This window comes from Podarcis erhardii, assembly GCF_964252035.2.
Source record: "Podarcis erhardii genome assembly, chromosome: 14".
NCBI lineage: Eukaryota > Metazoa > Chordata > Lepidosauria > Squamata > Lacertidae > Podarcis > Podarcis erhardii.
In genome coordinates this window covers 5,458,753-5,477,918 of record NC_138503.1, presented here as the reverse complement: position 1 = coordinate 5,477,918, position 19,166 = coordinate 5,458,753, and the positions used below count along the sequence as shown (strand labels likewise).

Below are 19,166 nucleotides of genomic sequence, written 5' to 3'. Positions count from 1 at the left end.
TTAGGTTTGGGGGTTTCTTTGGGGGGGGAAGCTCCCTCAAGCATGTCAATACTATCAACACTCACTACCAGAGTTTCTTACAGTCATACCTCGGGTTGAAGTAGCTCGGGTTGAGCATTTTCGGGTTGTGTTCCGCGGTGACCTGGAAGTAACGGAGCGCGTTACTTCCGGATTTCACCACTCACGCATGCGCAGATGCTCAAAATGACGTCATGCACATGCACAGAAGCGGCAAATCGTGACCCACGCATGCGCAGACACGAGTTGCGTTCACTTCAGGATGCGAACAGGGCTCCGGAACGGATCCCGTTCGCATCCAGAGGTACCACTGTATTAAGAAGATCAATACAAGTTCAAAGTATGTATTTCCTCTTAACTAAAAGTGACTGCTCCAAGGTTGGATCCAATTTGGTCCTCAATGACATTTTCCTCAAACCACACACCCCTGCCTATCAGAGGACATCACTGATAATGTCAGTGGATGAGAGAGAGGTTAGGGTTTAATCCTACACTGGCTGTGTGCAGTGTTAGAAACTGAGATATGAAAGCTAGGAGCTAAACAGCACCTTAAGCCTATGTTATGGGCGCAACAATGGAATGTCTAGGCACACTTTTTAAATAACAAGAATACAAAGTTGAAAATGAACGAACTGCAACTAAAATATTATGTTCATTTTTCAAATGGTCTATTCCTTCCCCTGCCCACCCACCCCCTAATATACTTAAGAGGGTCTCTTCTCCAGTCCTCAGAAAGTAGCTGGAAGTGGGGAGGCAGAAAAAGGTCCTCCTTTCCTTCTACTCTGCAATTTTAATCTGAAATTTCAGGCGCAGTACTGTGCCCAGAGCTCAGAAACTGCTCACACTAATTAAATTCCCTGTTGCAAAATGCACCTAGAACAATGAAGTTTCGTACACTCGCTTCTTGATCCTGTTTCCAGCAGGGAACAAGATCCTGCAGCCAAACCAGCAGGATTTAATCCTGCGTATCAGCCCGCAGGAGCTACTTCAATGAGGCTTTTCCAAAGGCTTTAAGACAGCTCTTCTGCTCCTATTTGCTCAGACAGTAGTGACTGTCTTAAAGTGGCTTGCCAAACTACTTTCTGAAGTTGTCTCTCTCCCCACCTTTACGCATCACTAGAGATGTTTACAGGAGGGGAAACTACTTCATAGAGCCACTTGGTTGCAGATTTACATAACTTAAGAATGTAAGAAAAGCCTTCTGGAATAGGCCAATGTCCCCACCAGTCCAGCATTCTGTTCTCACAGTGGACAAGCAGCAACCTTTTTGGAGAAGAAAATGTTTGAAGCTGCACTCTCACAATCAGGGCTTCAAAGGGAAGCATCACTCACCTGTCAACTTTGGCCCACCAGGATCATGGGAGATAAAGAAATGGCCCTCCTGCCCAGAAAATGTTTCCCACCCCTGGACTACTCCTACACTTCAGCAGCTCAAGAGTGCAAAAAAAACCCCATATAGCTGTCACATTCCTAAGCAAGCGATGCAGTCGTGAACAATCAGTACTGACTCTCAGCACCAAGCAGCAGGCCTGCCCTACAGGCGACACCCAGAGTTGGTAGTACTAAACACAATGGTATGTGCTGCTCAGTATGCTGCCACTTCAACCGATTTCTTTACAACAGAGTACTTCAGTCATTTAAGAGACTTTTTCATTATAAAAAGAGAGGTATCCAGCACTTGTGGGTGCAGAAACAGATTTTTAAAAATATAATAGGTATATTTTTAAAATGGAAAAGGTTCTCAACACGAATTCAAGGAAACATTCCAGTATCTGATATCACTTTCTGCTTGTTCCTTCCCTGCAGTATTAGCTTATATCAATCCTTACCCTATAATGCCCCTTATGAGATCTCACTACCAGTCACTTGCATGAATCATGATGACATGTTTTGTGGAATTAAGCATCAATTGACAACATTTATTATCTGCAAAATTCAATCTAATATGACCACAAAAATTTACTTCTGCTTCTGCAGTTTTCCATTCCTTAAATAATAATAAAAAAGCCAGAGTGGAGGCCATGTTAATCTCTTGCAGCAAAAACAGCCAGGCAGCTATAGGGTACCTTAAAGACTAACAAATTTTTACTGCATAAACTTTCATGGATTAAAACCATTGCATCAGATGCATTCAGTGTTACCCTCAGTTACACATATAGTAGACGGAGGTGGAGGTGGAAATCAGTTATCTTTGCTTCCAATTCCACATCCACCCCCCGGCCACCACTACCATGAGTATTCATTTCTGTAAGGCAGGATAAGAATCTGACGGTGTAACTCTAGCCTATGGAAGCTCATGTCAAAATAAATCTGCTAGTCTTGAAGGTACCACAAGAAACTTGATTGCTTTTGCTTTTAAAAAAGGTTATTGTTTTGTAGCTAAAATTCTAATGGACTGCATATTTAAAGTACAAAACTTTACATACCTCAATACAATATTTTCTCAACATTAGAGCTAAGCATTAACCATTTTAGTGAGATAATGGGATTAGAAAGAATACTACATCCACGATCTATATTCCTGCTATTTATTGAGTTTTGGTACAGTGCAGCTATGACTAACCTGCTAACTGCAATTCTGCTTTTGTTTCTGCTTACACTGCTGGCTTTTCTGTGATTATAACACTACCAAGTACATAGCCTTAGCTTCACAGCAGAAAGAGTGGTTAAATATAGGAAGGGCTCAACATCTCTGCACACTGTTTCTGCTGGAAAGGGGAACAACCACAATTGCACTGTGTGTTGGAAGCCTTTGAAAAAGTCAAGAAATGACTGCAAATCAAACAAGAGGAGATGAAAGTACGACAAATCAGCTACTAAATACAAGGTTCTAAATCCCCTTTAAAGACCTATCTGGAATTCTAAAAACAAAGAAACATTACTGAAATGCTCATCTTGCTGGCCGCCGCCACCCCGTCAATAAGGATTAGTTTCAACAGCTCCACACACCAATTTGTTTAGGACCAAAAGTTAGGCTGGAATGCATAATGAGCTGGATAAAGTGAGATGAAACTGTACTTTTCAGAGAGCTGGAACATTAAAGTTGCATTTTTGCTGTGTCATCAAGAGACATTCTCTATGGCTGCTGTACAGCTGTGAACTTCTTTCATTGTATATTTTCCTCAAATTCTGAGCCCAAACATGGTTTCAAGGCATGGTATCCTTTCTGTTTTGGTTGGCTTCTAATGGCTATAGTTAAACAGATATGTGGTATTTTAATCCAGTATAATACTTCCCTGGAGTTTACAAAGCAAGCCATATGAATGAAGACAGACTGAGTTAACTGGGTATGTTTAGCTTAGTAAGTGGGGCATAGGTAGCCTCAAGGGAGGCGAGTGGGATGGGAAGAGGACAGCTGCTTTTAACTCACAAGTCAGGCTTATAACATCTCACTGACAACATGAGAGGAAAAGGCCCAAGAATGCTGCTATATATAGCATTTTGGCCACACTGTCATACCCACAAAGGGTTGACTGCTATCAGCATGACCCATAACTGCACAATCTGCCCCCACCATGTAAGGAAGATATACACATTACCCAAACAGTGGAAGCAGCCCAAGAACCACACCAATCCTATGCAAATTAGGCTTTCACCAAAACCAAAAGGGGGGCAGTTTGGACAGCAATCACACTGCCATAAAATTTGGACATGTGAAGATTCAGGACAGCTATGTATGTAAGCATACATGCACTCATGTAAGAGATAGACCTCAAACCAAACTTGACAAAGACCTGATTGAGATTTGAACATGACACTGGCTCTGCTCACACATTCATAATGCTGATTTACAAGTCTAGAAGACGCCTCCAATGAGGACGCTCCCTCGCCTCAGATTTCTAGGTTTTGTCCTTCAAGACAAAATTGCAAACCTTGATTCAAACACCGGTTTGAACTGAGATGGTGTTTTTCCTTGAATTATTTATTAAATTAACTCTACAGTGGTTTGTAAAAAAAATCCTTCTTTCAGTTGGCGTTTGGCATATATATATATATATATATAGAGAGAGAGAGAGAGTGTGTGTGTGTGTGTAATCTTCTGCAAAAGGGTGAGAAAATTGAAATGAACTGGGCAAAAGGTTATTCCATACAGGTGAAGGTTGCTGCTTTCATTATTTATCCCAAACCCTCAAGATAAGATGGGATGAACATAGAAATGAAAAACAAGGAAACTGTTCAACTTGTATAGCATAGTGGTTAAGAAAATCAGTTGTAAGCTAGGAAGTCCCAAGTTCAGTTCTTACCACCACAGGGCATGAGATAAACCACCATCTCAGTGTACACCTACCAGCTCCTGTATTGGGATAATTCTGGCCTATCTCATAGGACTGTTGAAGGCACTGCCAAGATAATGTGAAGCACTCTCAACAGGCATAAAGCATTAAATATAAACTACAACTATTAACTGATGATATGCTTTAAAAAACCTTACCAGTATGTACTGTAACTACTGCAATCCATGCACACTGTGTGTTGAATCTTCTCTTGCTTTTCTGTTTTCTTGTGATTAGCTAATGAAACTTGGGCCTCTTCATAATGTTTCTTCGCATGCCCATTCACATATCTGAAAGGAAGAGGGGAAAGATAGCAAGTTCTCAAGAGCCTCCTTTTCCAAGATAATGCCTAGCGCATCTCAAAAAAGCATACTGTATGAACAACTGCAACAGTATCAACTAGGTTGGGCTGTTGAATGTTAAATTACTTGGCAGATTTTAAGTGCAGATACCCAGTAGGTTTTGGAAGTCTTCCAACAGAATAAACATACATTCACCTTTGTACATTTTTAACGGCCTTTTTATGGTTTCAGTCCAATAAAAAACATCAGCAACTCTCAGATAAGAGACTTTTTTTTAAATACTGCCCAGATTACCTGTCATTTTAATTGAAGAGAAAAACTCTAAGTCTTCTCATTTTAAAACATGTTTTACCTAAATATGCTTTCAGGAGGGGTCAAATGTAGATATACCCACCTTCCACAGTGGACACTTGAACAAGTCAGGCAGATCCAAGGACTTTTATTAGATCGGCACACTGTTAAGCATGAAAAAATAGAGAAGTTGAGTTAAACAGACTGTGTGGTGCGGTCACATAAGCCAGTTTTTTGAGTTACAAATATCTCTTTCAGAAATAATATGAAATACAGTGGTGCCCCGCAAGACGAACGCCTCGCAAGAAGGAAAACCCGCTAGACGAAAGAGTTTTCAGTTTTGGAGGTGCTTCGCAAAACGAATTTCCTATGGGCTTGCTTCGCAAGACGAAAATGTCTTGCGAGTTCCTGCGGGTTTTTTCCCCTCCCCCCCTTTTTCTAAGCCGCTAAGCCGCTTATCAGCTGATCCGCTAAGCCGCTAAGCCGCTAAAAGCTGCTAAGCTGCTAAAAGCTGCTAAGCTGCTAATAGCGCTAATCCGCTAAGCCGTCAATGGGTTTGCTTCGCAAGACGAAAAAACCGCTAGATGAAGAGACTCGCGGAATGGATTCTTTTCGTCTTGCGAGGCACCACTGTACAACATTTCTCACAATGATGTTTATACAACATCAACTGATTGGTAGTAGGTAGCTCCTGTAAACTATAGAGAAGGAAGTTGACAGAATAAAGGTGGACAGTATATGAGAGTTGGAGAATGGGTGGGTTATTTAAAAATGTAAACATATATTTTCCATCAGTATATTTCTCACAATCATATGTTCTACATTTTACTTACCTGCATCATAATATGAAAACTTGTTTTCTGACATGATCCTGAACTAATCTACCATACTTTAAATGTGTTAGAAACTCAGGTATATAAAGCTAATACCAAATGGCACCTTAAATGGTTACAGTTGCCACAACAGAATGTCTAGGTGCCATTTTTTGGCAGTGAAATTTATATCATCATCATATCTATACTGCTTTATATTTTAAAGAGATCTCCATGTTGTCACAACTGGACCCATGCCAGTCACAAAATGCGCCTGGCAGATTTTGAACACTAGTTAAACTGGATACTGAATCTTTACTGGTCTGAACCAGAACCAAACTGGAACATCTACAATCAGCAACTGAACCAGAACCAAACTAAAAAATGGAATGCTTTCACTTGTTTATTATAAAATCCTGTTATGTGAAGCACTGAGGTGCAGTTGGCATAATGCACTCCACTTATAAGTATGATTAGAACCAACTTCCAATATATTGGAAAGAAAACAGAAACCAAAGCAAGCAAGCCATATGATAAAGATCGAATGCCATACATTTCTAAGGAGGGCAGTCTGTTCTGCAGTGATTGGGATAGGGATTAGTGGGTAGTCAGTAAGGATTTTCCACTCCTGCTTTGATTGATTTGAAGATCCGAGTCACTCACTTTCCTGATGTACTAAGTACATTAGAAAGGAAGAAACAGCTCATTTTGCACTAGTCACAATCTCCAATTTGACTCCAAAGCCAATCCATGAGGACTGCAATACAGTGGCCATCACTTGAGATTCTGATATCACAAATTACAATAACTAATTTTAAGTCTGAGAAAAAGGTCAGCGACTTCATTCACAGATAAAACAGTGGTTTCCAATTAGCTAATTATTGAGGATCCCCTATTTTTCAAAAGCTAAGCCACAGACCCCTTACTTTTGAACCTTCTGATAACTCTATGGTAGCTGCCTGTGCAAAGCAATTTTTTTAAGAATATGTGGGGTAGCTCCTAATAAGCAAAGATTTTAAGTATGCTAAAAAGACCATAAATCTGTGATATTTCCACACAAAAATGGCAAATATTTAGTTGGGGAGAGACAAATTTGATTTTATTAATGTTTAGTACATGTGAACAAATTCTGACATTTCTAGCAGCTTCTAAACCATTATTATTATTATTATTATTATTATTATTATTATTATTATTATTACTGTTGTTGAGAGATACCTCCCAACAAAATGTTAAAAACGCTAAACCTAAATGTGATGGGAGAAATCATGCCCATCCGGTTCTGTATTTCCAATTTTATTCTCAAATCTGGTTCAACATCAAGCCGATTTCTATGCTTGTTCTTCATAAAACAAAACAATGAAAATGTTTGTTCACGAAGATATGTGGAACAAAAGGGAACTAGATGCTTGAAAGCAAGCTTTTCCACCTAACACCTTATAATCAGCAAAAAACTTCACCCAAAATTGGTAAAGTCTACATTCTCTGAAATATGATTTCAATGAACCATCACAAGTCATGTCAACAAGGGCATCTTGCTCTTCCGCAGACAAGAGCTGTTAGTTGTACGTAATGGTTAAAGGTACCCCTGCCCGTACTGAGGCATCTAATCATAAGCCTGCATTTTTATCAAAGCTTATATTTTGATCAGGGCCTGTATCTTAAAAAGCTTAAAGATTTTCAAATGTTTCATGCCAGGCAGAAGGCCAGCTGCCTAAGAACCTTGGCAAGATGTTTTTCCTCCTAGACAAGGGGGCCCCCTGATTTATAGCAGAAAACAATTCTCAAAGTCGTAAAAAGGGAATTACAGGCTGAGTCCGAGGACACTGACCTTGCATGTTACAGAATATAAAAAAGACTGAGAAAACATAAATTAAGAGTTGATAAATAGTAAAATAAAACCATGTGCCTCCCATTAAACTTGAGCCATATTTTCCTAAGGTTGAAAGGTCAAGAGCAATGGGAAAGCATCAAGCTGGCAGAAAGGGAGAGAGTATTTTGGGAAATCTTTTTCTAAAGTTGTTTCTTCCTTAAACTGAGATCCTTTTAAGATTTCTTTTCTTCTAAAAGGTTATTTATGATAATGTACTAAATATATTGGCTTAAATGTAATTATGTAAAGGATTTAAGAAATGATGGATTCTTATTTCATATAGTTGTAAGAGTTGTAACTATCCTGAAATTAAGTCAGCCATCAGCCCAGCCCCCCTGCCAAGCAGGAAACATCATTAGATATATGGTTGTCAGGCCTTTGTTTAGAGACCTCCAAAAGAAGGAGATCTTTCAATGATGATGTGAACTCAAGATCCTTGAAGATAAAAAGTTTAGATTAACCATCTGTTTTGGAAGACAATAGGGCAAGGAGGGCAAGAGGTGAGCTGGTAATTAAGGTTCCTTGTTGAGACACATGTAAGATATATTACTACTTATTTGTCATTTATAGATAGAAGAATACATAGCTTTTTGTTTCCCATAAAAGGGAAGGGAAATGGGTGTATCTTTTGTGATTGGTTCTAGCAAACAGCCAATAGGAATTTCAACCAGGCTGATTGGACAGAGGCAGCCACAGGAGGAGCAAGGGGGCTGGATTAAGGAAATATAAGTGCTGGCCAGAATGGCAGGAGGGCAGGCCAGAGCTTGGTAACCATATACCACTGTGCCTCTCATTTATTTGTCTGACAAATAAATTATTATTTTAATTTCTCTATTGCTGCGTTGAATATTTCATTCCAGCTAAGCGTTAACCACAAGCAGGGTGCTACAATACGGGCCAGTCTTGCCAGACTCTAGGGTTGTGCGCTCATCTCACTCTATAGGCTGGGAGCCAGCGCTGTCCGCAGACACTTCCGGGTCACGTGGCCAGCGTGACAAGCTGCATCTGGCGAGCCAGCGCAGCACACGGAATGCCGTTTACCTTCCCGCTGGTAAGCGGTCCCTATTTATCTACTTGCACCCGGGGGTGCTTTCGAACTGCTAGGTTGGCAGGCGCTGGGACCGAACGACGGGAGCGCACCCCGCCGTGGGGATTCGAACTGCCGACCATGCGATCAGCAAGTCCTAGGCACTGAGGTTTTACCCACAGCGCCACCCGCATCCCGTTAGTTGTACATCACCCTTCAAAAGGATTCCTTATCCACAAGTTTTCAGGATTTCGTGCAGTAATCCAGATTTGGTGCACATAATTGCAGAAGCTAGTCACTAAATAACGCAGGTGCTCAGTGATGTAATGTTTTACTTTCAGTATCAATTCTTCGTCAGTGGCCTCCAGAAATGTCTCTAGTGTTGAGATGTTAGTGAGGCTGCCACCTTCTACTCAGCTTGCCCATAACCATAATTTTTAAAATCACTGCCTCAATTTTATCTTCAATATAAAAAATATTCACATCACGACTTTGAAGGTTTCTGTTGAGATTGTTCCAAGTATGTGAAAATGTCTGCTAAGTAGGCTAGCATACAAAACCATGCAAAGTTGCTCAACTGATCACATAGAAATTTGAATCTGTCAAAGAAAGTCGTACTTCATCACATAACTCAAAGAATTGCTTCAATATCCTGCCCCCCAACAGCCAATGCACTCCTGTATGTAAAAGTAACTGCTTAGGTTGGCTTCCCATTTCTTCACGCAATTTTGAGAAGATCCTAGAATTCAAAGCTTGAGATTTAATAAAATTAATAATCTGGACAATTTCATCAAGTACCTTCTTTAGTGAGTCTGGCACCTTCTTTGTGGCCAAAGCTTCTTGGTGAATGCTGCAGTGGGTCTATTTCATTAAAGGTGCTACAGTCTTCACCCAAACAAGCCCACTGATTTTCCCTGACACTGCAAAAGCATCATCTGGCAGTAGCTCTCCAGGATTCCAGATAAGGATTTCTGCCAGTCCTATCTGGAAGTGCCAAGGATTGAACCAAGAACCTTCTGCATGCAAAGCAGATGCTCTACCACTGAGCTATTGCCTATCCCCAGACAATAGGAAAAACTTGTCTCAAATGCTCCATTACAACAGTATAAAAAAAAAGCAACTGTTTCCCGAGCTTGCATGTTTTATATATGCAAAATGCTTTTTATATGAAAGAGTATTCAAACATGCTATTCTTACTTGTAATTTGAAATGGTACATCTCAGAAAAACTTTGCAGCATGTGGTTCTGCTAACTGAGAGATCTTGCACCTTCAAGACATAGGTGAAGGCTTGGTCAGGGCTTGATCAAGTATTGGTGAAGACTGAATAGAAAACTACTGGAATTTTGTAATGTTGGTAATAGTAATAGTAGTTTATTATTATTATTATAATTTCATCCTTCTGTGCCCAAGATTTATCCCTGGCTTAAAGAAATTAATTAGCTAAATACAATACTTATTTGGAGTGAGGTTTTTATTCTTGCTGATTACCCAATAGGAATAACCAACTTTTTAATTTATTAGGATTTTATTTTTTTAATTTCTTTTTATTGAGTTTCACTTAAATAACCATACATCTCCCACCCCCAAATGTAGCCACATAGCTTCCCACAGAAAACAAGAAAATAAAATCCACACAGGCTGCCTTTTGCACTAAACTAAATCATCAGAAGGTGAGCTGTTGTGCTAATCATAGTGTCAAATTGCTTAGCTATTTCCCTTGTCTGACTTCCAAGATGAGACACGAATCCCAAACTCATACGACACTGAAAGACTTACCTACAAGCCGTGGGAGAATCCTCTAAACTTGATAGTCATTGAAAGCAATTAGAATCCTCTAAACTTGATAGTCATTGAAAGCAATTAGAAGTTCTTTTCAGTTGAAAAGTAGAGAGCAAGGGGATGGGATCCCTTACATTCCCTCCCCCCCCCCCCATGATGAGCATGTGGACCTGCCCCATGGAGCAAGCTATCTGCATTTGCACTCTCCCTCTCTCTCTCTGCCCCCTCCAATCACAAGAGCCACAAGAAGCTCTGTCAAAGATTTTTGCCCAATCCCAGCTCACTTGCAATCCAGTAAATCTTTCACAAGTTTTTCTCCTGGGAGCAAACAGGTGCTGGTCACAAGCAGAGGCTGCATGATCCATGGAAGGCTTTCACTGTGCAATTAACAAGATAAGCGAGTCCTCCCGACAAGAGGATGGTGCTGAATTAGATTCTCTATATTCTTGTATCTCCAGCCTCCAACATCCTAAGGAGTCAAAGCACTCCTCAAAGCCCAGGCATAACGGCATAACATCTAAAATATTGCATTTTGGGGCCACACTATCATCACAATTATATTCTATGCTAGAATAGAGAGATTTTAAGAAATATGCCCATGCATGAAATCTTAGGTTCAGTTCCATGCAAGCTACAAAATGCAGCCACTCTCAAACACTGACAGCCCAATTAGTGTATTTGATGGCATACAGGTATAGTTCCTGAAAAATAAGCCTTCATAACTGTGGTGAGATGCTGGTGCAACTCAGACATACAACCAAACCATAGTTTGCACTAATTAGAGCTTAAAACCCAAGCATGATGTCTGAATTCTGAAAATTCAGGTAAACCATTGTTCAGAGTTGCTTGGCTGCTTAGTACTCCAGCTTCTAGGTACAGAGAAGCCTTCAGAGGCAAAGTAATATACTTATGCCTGTAAAGTGAACTTAGTATCTATCTAGATGTTGAAAATATCAAACCAATTTTACAAAATCAAAGCTCTTCTTTGTGTGAAAAGGGGAGTCTTTATACAGCTCACATTAAAGAGAAATAAACAGAACTGTTCTGCAAGTTTTAGCTAAAGTGTCTGCAACAGCAATTACCTACAGTTTTACCCAGCTGTATTTTTAGAATGGCCTCAAGTATTATGAAAGACATTCATATAGGAAGGATTTGGCCAAAAAGAATCTGAGATGCCATAAGGCCATCTGAAATGAGTCATATGTCTCTTTTCTTCAACATCCTGTTAATTTGGGAATGTGGAAACTATATTTGCCATTGCATAACAGAAGAGGGAGAATAGTGTTGTTTACAACTTTGTAACTTGAAGTGAGTTTGCAATGCTTGTTCCTTATTTACACAATGGGCACAGCCATTCCCTGCAAAGAATTAACTGCTCTATTTTTAAAGAGCAAAATATTTCACCCTATAAACAACATTTAGTCTGCCCCTCAGTTGGCTCCCTCCTTTCTAAGCTTTAGGTGAGCTGTTGAGATCTTTTTATTCTGCTTAGCTTCTCATTTGCTCTTAAGTTTTTGACCATCTTATTCTGCTTCTTGAATGCATTTGTTTGATTGTGTCTCAGCTGGTTTTGTTGCAAGCTACTTTGGGGGCATATAAACCAATTCATAAAAGCAAAATGTTCAAACCACTTTACATGTTATTCCAGTAACTATCCCAGTAACCCTGTGGAGTAGACACTATTATGTGTATGTTGCAGGGGGGTGGGGCTGAAGCAATGACACAGTGGCTTGCCAAAGATCACCTATCATTTTTTAGTCAGCTGCAATGACTTTCGAACCAAGAACTTCTCAGTTTTTGTCTGCTATGTACTGGGTAAAGGTAAAGGTAAAGGAACCCCTGACCGTTAGGTCCAGTCGCGGATGACTCTGGGATTGCGGCGCTCACGTCGCTTTACTGGCCGAGGGAGCTGTATTTGTCCACAGACAGCTTTCGGGTCATGTGGCCAGCATGACTAAGCCGCTTTTGGCGAACCAGAGCAGCGCACAGAAACGTCACTTACCTTCCCGCTGGAGTGGTACCTATTTATCTACTTGCACTTTGACATGCTTTTGAACTGCTAGGTTGGCAGGAGCAGGGACCGAGCAACGGGAGCTCACCCTGTCAATGGGAATCGAACCGCCGGCCTTCTGATCAGCAAACCCTAGGCTCTGTGGTTTAGACCACAGCGCCACCTGCGTTCCATATGTACAGGGTACCACCTCTCAGATATCATATTCAAACCCAGGCTGGTACAAAGAGGGTTGAAGGTGAGTAAGAAGTTATCTGTAGCTTCCATACTCACAGACAAGAAAAGAGAAAAGTCAAGTTAGGATGAAACAGCAGACAAACAGGAAATGCGCTTTAGAGAACAGCTGAGTCAAGAGACTGAAGATAATGCCCAAGGTAGCTTTAAACAATACACTTCTAAAGGCAACTCACCACTCTCCAAGAACTTATTAGTCATTTTCTTAGACAACTAAAAGACCTGCACTAAAGCAACAACTGGCTAGTTTAAATGATTGAATTTTGCTTGTCCTCCAACTCTGACCACTGACCTCACTGCACTCTTGGCTTCCAACTTCACAAGTCCCTTCCTGCAATCCAACTCCTTGCCCATGAGCAAGATACTTTCTTCCTCTGGAACTTCTCTCTTAGTGGTTGCTTTTTCCCTTTACTCTGTGCCTTCAAGGTTACTTATCCCTTCAGGAAAAATTCCACATTCTACTGCTGACACAGTCACCCTAAGCAGCGAGCCACAGCAGCTAAGCCAATACCCGAGAAACAACTACGCAGATAGGCGGATGGCAGCCAAGTTTCAAGTCTATTACATATAAACATTACTATTTCATGTATATGATATAGTTCCCTTTTCATCAAACCTGGCCTGTCTACTAAGAGCAAACAAGACTATCTTCTGAAGCCGTAGAGACTAACAAGATCTGTTGACACAGGGAACCAAACATGCCTGCATTTCCAGGTAACCAGAAATTCTGAAGTAATCATGAAAATGTATATAACAGAACCAATGAGATACAGAAAAATAAAGATACCTTATTAATGTATTCTTTATTATTCTGTTTTAAGTGCTTCGTTAAAAGTTGTTTTTCTTCTACTCCACCCTAGCATGAAACCCAATGTCATACCCCTTAAGTTATGCAAATACCCAGATGAGGCCTGGTTTCCATTCAGTAATCAAGATGATATCAGCACTGGCTGAGCGAGAACACAGAAAGTTGTTTTTGCACTTATGAGCGAGGAGGAGGAAAGTACACACTTGGACTGTGGCCACAAACCCCTCCCTAATCTACCTTGAAGCATGATTGCCACATGGAAGACGGATTTAAAATTTACTGCATGTTGCACATTGAAGGAAAATTATATGAAAATGATTTATAGATGGTACCTAACTCCAAGTAAATTGGCAAAGATGTTTAAAAGTGAAACAGGTATCTGTTAGAAGTGTCAAGAAGCAGAAGGAACGTTTTATCATATATGGGTGGTCATTCGAATAGTTAATGATGCTTTGGAAAGGATTTATAATGAAATGAAAAAAATGGTTTACAAGAATATTCCAAAAAACAAACAAACCAGAAGCATTTATTTTGGGTATGGTACAGACAGAGGTACCCAAGGCACAGAAAAAGCTATTTATGGATGCAAAGACAGCAGCTCAGACTTTGTTAGCTCAGAAATGGAAGGTGGGAGAGGTTCCAAAGAAGGAGGAATGGCAACTGAAAATGATGGACTCTCCAGAGCTAGCAGGCCTAGCCAGCAAGGTAAGAGAACAATAAGAATGTGTGTATAAAGGGGAATGGAAATTATTTGTGGAATATTTGGAAAACAATTGTAAGCAAGTGAAAACACTAGCAGGATTATTGTAAATTCAACAGTATAATGTAGATTAAGATATAATGGAAAGGGGGAAACCAGATGGAAGAAATAGAATATGCAGTTACTTTTGGAGGTACAAGGAAAAACAAAGAAAAAATGGGAAGTCATTGGATGTATTGTTGTATATTTAAAGGTGGAAAGTGTATATTTGAAAATTTAATAAATAAATTGTTTTAAAAAGCAGCATGAATGCCAAATCAAAACACAAAGATAAAGCAGCATTTCACTGATGCAGCAATCCTTACCTGCACACACCTATGGCTGGATGATCATTTTCCAGTATCACTGAATTACTTTAAGGGTCTCATTTTTGAAAAGAATTACTTACAACTCAATACAATAAAAATCACATGCAACATTTAAAATAAACAATAAAGAATGCATGCCAAGCATCATAATAAAAAAAATTGCTAATAAAACTGGGCCAGCCACGAGGGAAGCAAAGGTATAGGTCTGACATTTAGTTGTGGCTTGTTCTGCCTTTTCATACAGCACGCTCGCTACAGGAAAGCTTCAACCGCAATTTTATGCTAATGACCAGACTGCATGAAAGATTAACCTCAACTTCAACTTCAAACTACTTTCTAGTTCTTGTTTGGAGGCAAGCTGCCATTTATAGAAGCCCTAGTTTTCCCAATTCAGCTATCACAGCAAATAGAAAGCTTCTCAAATAAGAGGAAATCTGAGCATGTGAGAGGAGCACCTAAGTAGGGATACCAAACCATGGTTTGGCTGAAACATGATAAACTGTGCCTAAACTGTATCAGAGCTTTCCACAGTATCACTGAGCTACTTCTCTGTGTAGCCAAGATGAAATAAGGTATTAAAATATTCTGACATGTAGAAATTGACATGTGTTTTAAATCTGCTTTTAGTTTAACAGTTGGTTTTAATTATGTTTTAAGTTTGCCTTTCATTGTTTGTTTTAGTTTATGTAAATGGCTTAGAGGTTCTATTTAGAATCAAGCAGTATATAAATTTTGTTAAACAGATAAGAATAAGAATGATTTATTTCAAAAGACAGTTGCTGTGACAAAGGAATTATGACCACTTGCACTGACAAGTCCTGTACATATCATCCTCTGGTATCATTTATAACCAAGACTGGGTACATGTGCAAAGATTTTCACAAGCTGACAGAATAGTTTTCTAAGCACTGCAATAGAACCAAATTTCAATTGCTATGGCAACCTGGCATCTAACATATATTTCCAGCCCTATGATCTATACACTGAGTCGATAAAAACAAGGCATACAAAGAACCCCTCTTCAGCAGCTGCCCCAGAATGAATCACTCTTACTCTAGTCTAGATGAGAGTAAGTCTCCCAGGCAACGTCCAGTTATGCCAAAAACCTTAAGCCATGTGGGTCAAGCTGGTAACACAATAAATATTCCCATTTTAAAAACGTAATTGAAAAAGCATAATAAATATTCAGTACAATAATTGAAGACATTGTTATTAGTCAAGAGATTAGAGCTGAGTTGGCCTGCCTGTAAACTGATCCAGCAAATACTCTCAATGAAATGCCTATATTTCAAAAATGCCACTATCGTTTTATTTTGTTATGGTTACCATATGTTAAAATGGCTACTCATGAAGGATGCTTGCTGCTGAGCCCTGCAGCAGTCAGTGTTAGAAGCTGAGATATGAAAGCTAGGAGCTAAATAGCACCTTAAGCCTATGTTATGGGCGCAACAATGGAATGTCTAGGCACACTTTTGAAATAACAAGAATACAAAGTTGAAAATGAATGAACTGCAACTAAAATATTATGTTCATTTTTCAAATGGTCTATTCCTTCCCCTGCCCACCCCTCTAATATACTTAAGTGGGTCTCTTCTCCAGTCTTCAGAGAATAGCTGGAAGTAGGGAGGCAGAAAAGGGTCCTCCTTTCCTTCCACTCTGCAGTTTTAATCTGAAATTTTAGGCGCAGTACTGTGCCCAGAGCTCAGAAACAGCTCACACTGATGAAATTCCCTGTAGCAAAATCCACCTAGAACAATGGGCGTTTTGAACACTGGCAGCAATCCTAGTCAAATCAAGCAGCATTACAAAGCTTCTCTCATTGGCTACCTGCTATAACTGCAAGTCTCTCCAATAGGGAACACAAGCAAGTCCTAAGTGGCAAAAGGGAGTGCTTAGTGGAGAGTTTCAGACTAGAATTTGGGTGCGGGGGGGGGGGGGACTCAGGTGCAAATTTTCACTTAAACCATGAGGTGGGCCAATAGCACAATCACCCAACTTACCTCTCACTGGGTGCAGTGTTCGAAACTCCCATTGTTCTAGACACATTTTACAACAGGGAATTTCATAAATGTGAGCAGTTTCTGAACTCTGGAAGCACCTAATATTTCATATTAAAACTGCCACTGCTGAGGGTTTGGGAGGAGAAATTCCTTCCCGCTAGACTTCCAAGAGATTGCTGCAGCGTCAGGTAAGTTGATAGGTTCCACCTCTCAGCTGGCCTTACAGAAAGGCAGTGTTTCCCTCTCAGAAGCCTTGGATTGGCTGCCCTTAGGCTAGGAGTACAGCTGCCTTTTTCCTCCCTCCATCCATCTCATTCCCATCTTGTCTCAACCATTGAAAACGGGCAGGGAGCAAAGCTCTCACACTCTTTCCTCAAGAGAGCTACGAAACTCTCCCCCCACCCATCAGCCTTCACTGAAACTGCTGGAGGAATGGGCTTGTCTACAGAATTAATTGCACAGGAGAAATTAAACCTTGGGTGGAATTTCACACATGTGGGAGATGGAAGGAGAACTAGGGAGAATGAGTGGTGGTTTTCTAACCTCCCATCCACAGTGCACTTGAAAACTGCTGAGTATCTTGGTGGACCATTTAAATATTTTTCTCTGTTTAGCAACTCTAATGCACTGTACTTTACAATGTTAAGGAATTCAAACTGTAATACAATAAAATGCAATGTTTAAGAAACAAAAGAAGCAATTTGGACACCATTATGGGGGGAAAGGGTTTTCAACCCTGATCTAGATCTACCTGTTACTCAGAAGTACATCCCAATTGAGTTCAATGGGGCTTCCTCTCAAGTAAAATATGCATGGATCGGGGACCTGAAAACTTTTCTTTTGAACTCAGTATGTTTTGTTTAGGTTTTAGCTGCCTTGTTTAATGCACTTTTAATGTATGACGTGCTTTTAATTTTAAATATACTAGCCAGTTAGTTATGATGGTTTAAGTAGCACATGTTAAAGTGTTATCTACTTCAGACTCTCACAGTGATGCTTAAAATCAAAACAAATTTTGGAGTGGGATCATTGTAGGACACTCAAGGTGGGTGTCTCTACCATCAGCTGTATAGGCCTTTAATATGTGTTAACTGTACAGTGGTACCTCGGGTTAAGTACTTAATTCGTTCCGGAGGTCCGTTCTTAACCTGAAACTGTTCTTAACCTGAAGCACCACTTTAGCTAATGGGGCCTCCTGCTGCCAGAGCACGATTTCTGTTCTCATCCTGAAGCAAAGTTCTTAACCCGAGGTACCATTTCTGGGTTAGCGGAGTCTGGAACCTGAAGCGTATGTAACCCGAGGTACTACTGAGCATCTTGTAACCCGAGGTGCCAAAAAGATATATTTATTTGAGGGAAAGAGGGTGTAGGGAGAATCCATGGCTTGTCTGCAGAGTGGAGAGAAGGGAGGACCTTTTTCTGCCTCCCCACTTCCAGCCGCTCTCTGAAGACTGGAGAAGAGACCCTCTTAAGAATATCAGGGGGGCCAGCAGGGGAAGCATGGCTTTGTTTTTGGTTTTTTGCAGTCTTCAGATGAGGACTGGACCTTGTGAAAAATGAACACAATATTTTAGCTGCAGTTCATTCATTTTCAGCTTTGTATTCTTGTTATTAAAAAGCGCACCTAGACATTCATTGTTGCACCTATAATCTAGGTTTAAGGTGCCATTTAGCTTCTAGCTTTCATATCTCAGTTTCTAACACTGGCCAGAAGGTGGATCCCATGGCGAGTCTCATCAGTGGACATAATTTGGAGGCCTCCGGTTAAACAAAAGCTTTATTCTAAACACCACAAAAATGAGGAATAAGTACAGCATCACCAAACAGTGCCAAGGAATGAAGTCACAACTGTGCTCATTAACTTTATTGACTATATTTAGATTCCCAACTCAATTATAGTTCTCTAAATGTCATATGAAGTAGAATTAAAACAAGATAAAATCACAAATTCATTACAATCTAAAAACAGCACTAGAGCAATTATAATGAATGCTTTAAAAAGCAGTAAAATACAACCATAAAGAAACAGCAAAAAATAAGAATTAAGAACAGCAGAGGTTAAAATTACTGTCTCACTATAACAAAACAAATTCCTTCCAGTAGCATCTTAAAGACCAACTAAGTCAGTTCTTGGTATGAGCTTTCGTGTGCATGCACACTTCAAGAACTGACTTAGTTGGTCTTTAAGGTGCTACTGGAAGGAATTTGTTTTGTTTTGACTATGGCAGACCAACACGGCTACCTATCTGTAACTGTCTCACTATAAGAACAGCAGTAGCAGAGAAAGAGAATGCCCAATTAATGACATCCAATATAGGCAGAAAAATTGTTTTCACTAGAAATGTTTACAAACCAGCCCAGAATATATTATTTGTCATCTTGTATAATTCTAATACAAAACACAAAAAGACAGGGGGAAAGTTCCCACACTTGTTCCCTTTATATGTCTATAGTATATTATATAAATAAAAATAACTCCTGTCCTCCTCTGCTGAACTCTGTTCAGCAGGGTATTCCCAAAGGAGTGTAACAACCACACATACATATGCGCGCGCACACACACACACACACACACACACAGAGAGAGAGAGAGAGAGAGAGGGAGGAGTCTATTGGAAATTCACATTGCAATACAGTACATCATAAGCTCCTGAGACTGAAGGAAGGG

At 40.0% G+C, this 19,166-nt stretch overlaps 1 protein-coding gene across 3 annotated transcripts in view; it reads right to left on the bottom strand.

Annotated features, from left to right (window-relative positions):
* Nucleotides 1–19,166, bottom strand: part of USP3 (ubiquitin specific peptidase 3) — a 44,749-nt gene that overhangs the window by 22,671 nt on the left and 2,912 nt on the right. For 2 of the 3 annotated variants that reach the window (XM_081839031.1, XM_081839033.1), the window contains exons 2-3: nt 4,989–5,049; nt 4,451–4,582 (exon numbers count right to left, since the gene is read on the bottom strand). In XM_081839031.1, coding sequence (XP_081695157.1) covers nt 4,451–4,582; nt 4,989–5,049 — 193 coding nt within the window. Of the gene's footprint in view, nt 1–4,450; nt 4,583–4,988; nt 5,050–5,718; nt 5,806–19,166 lie in introns of those variants that run through there. The other variant, XM_081839032.1, reaches the window with a different exon arrangement.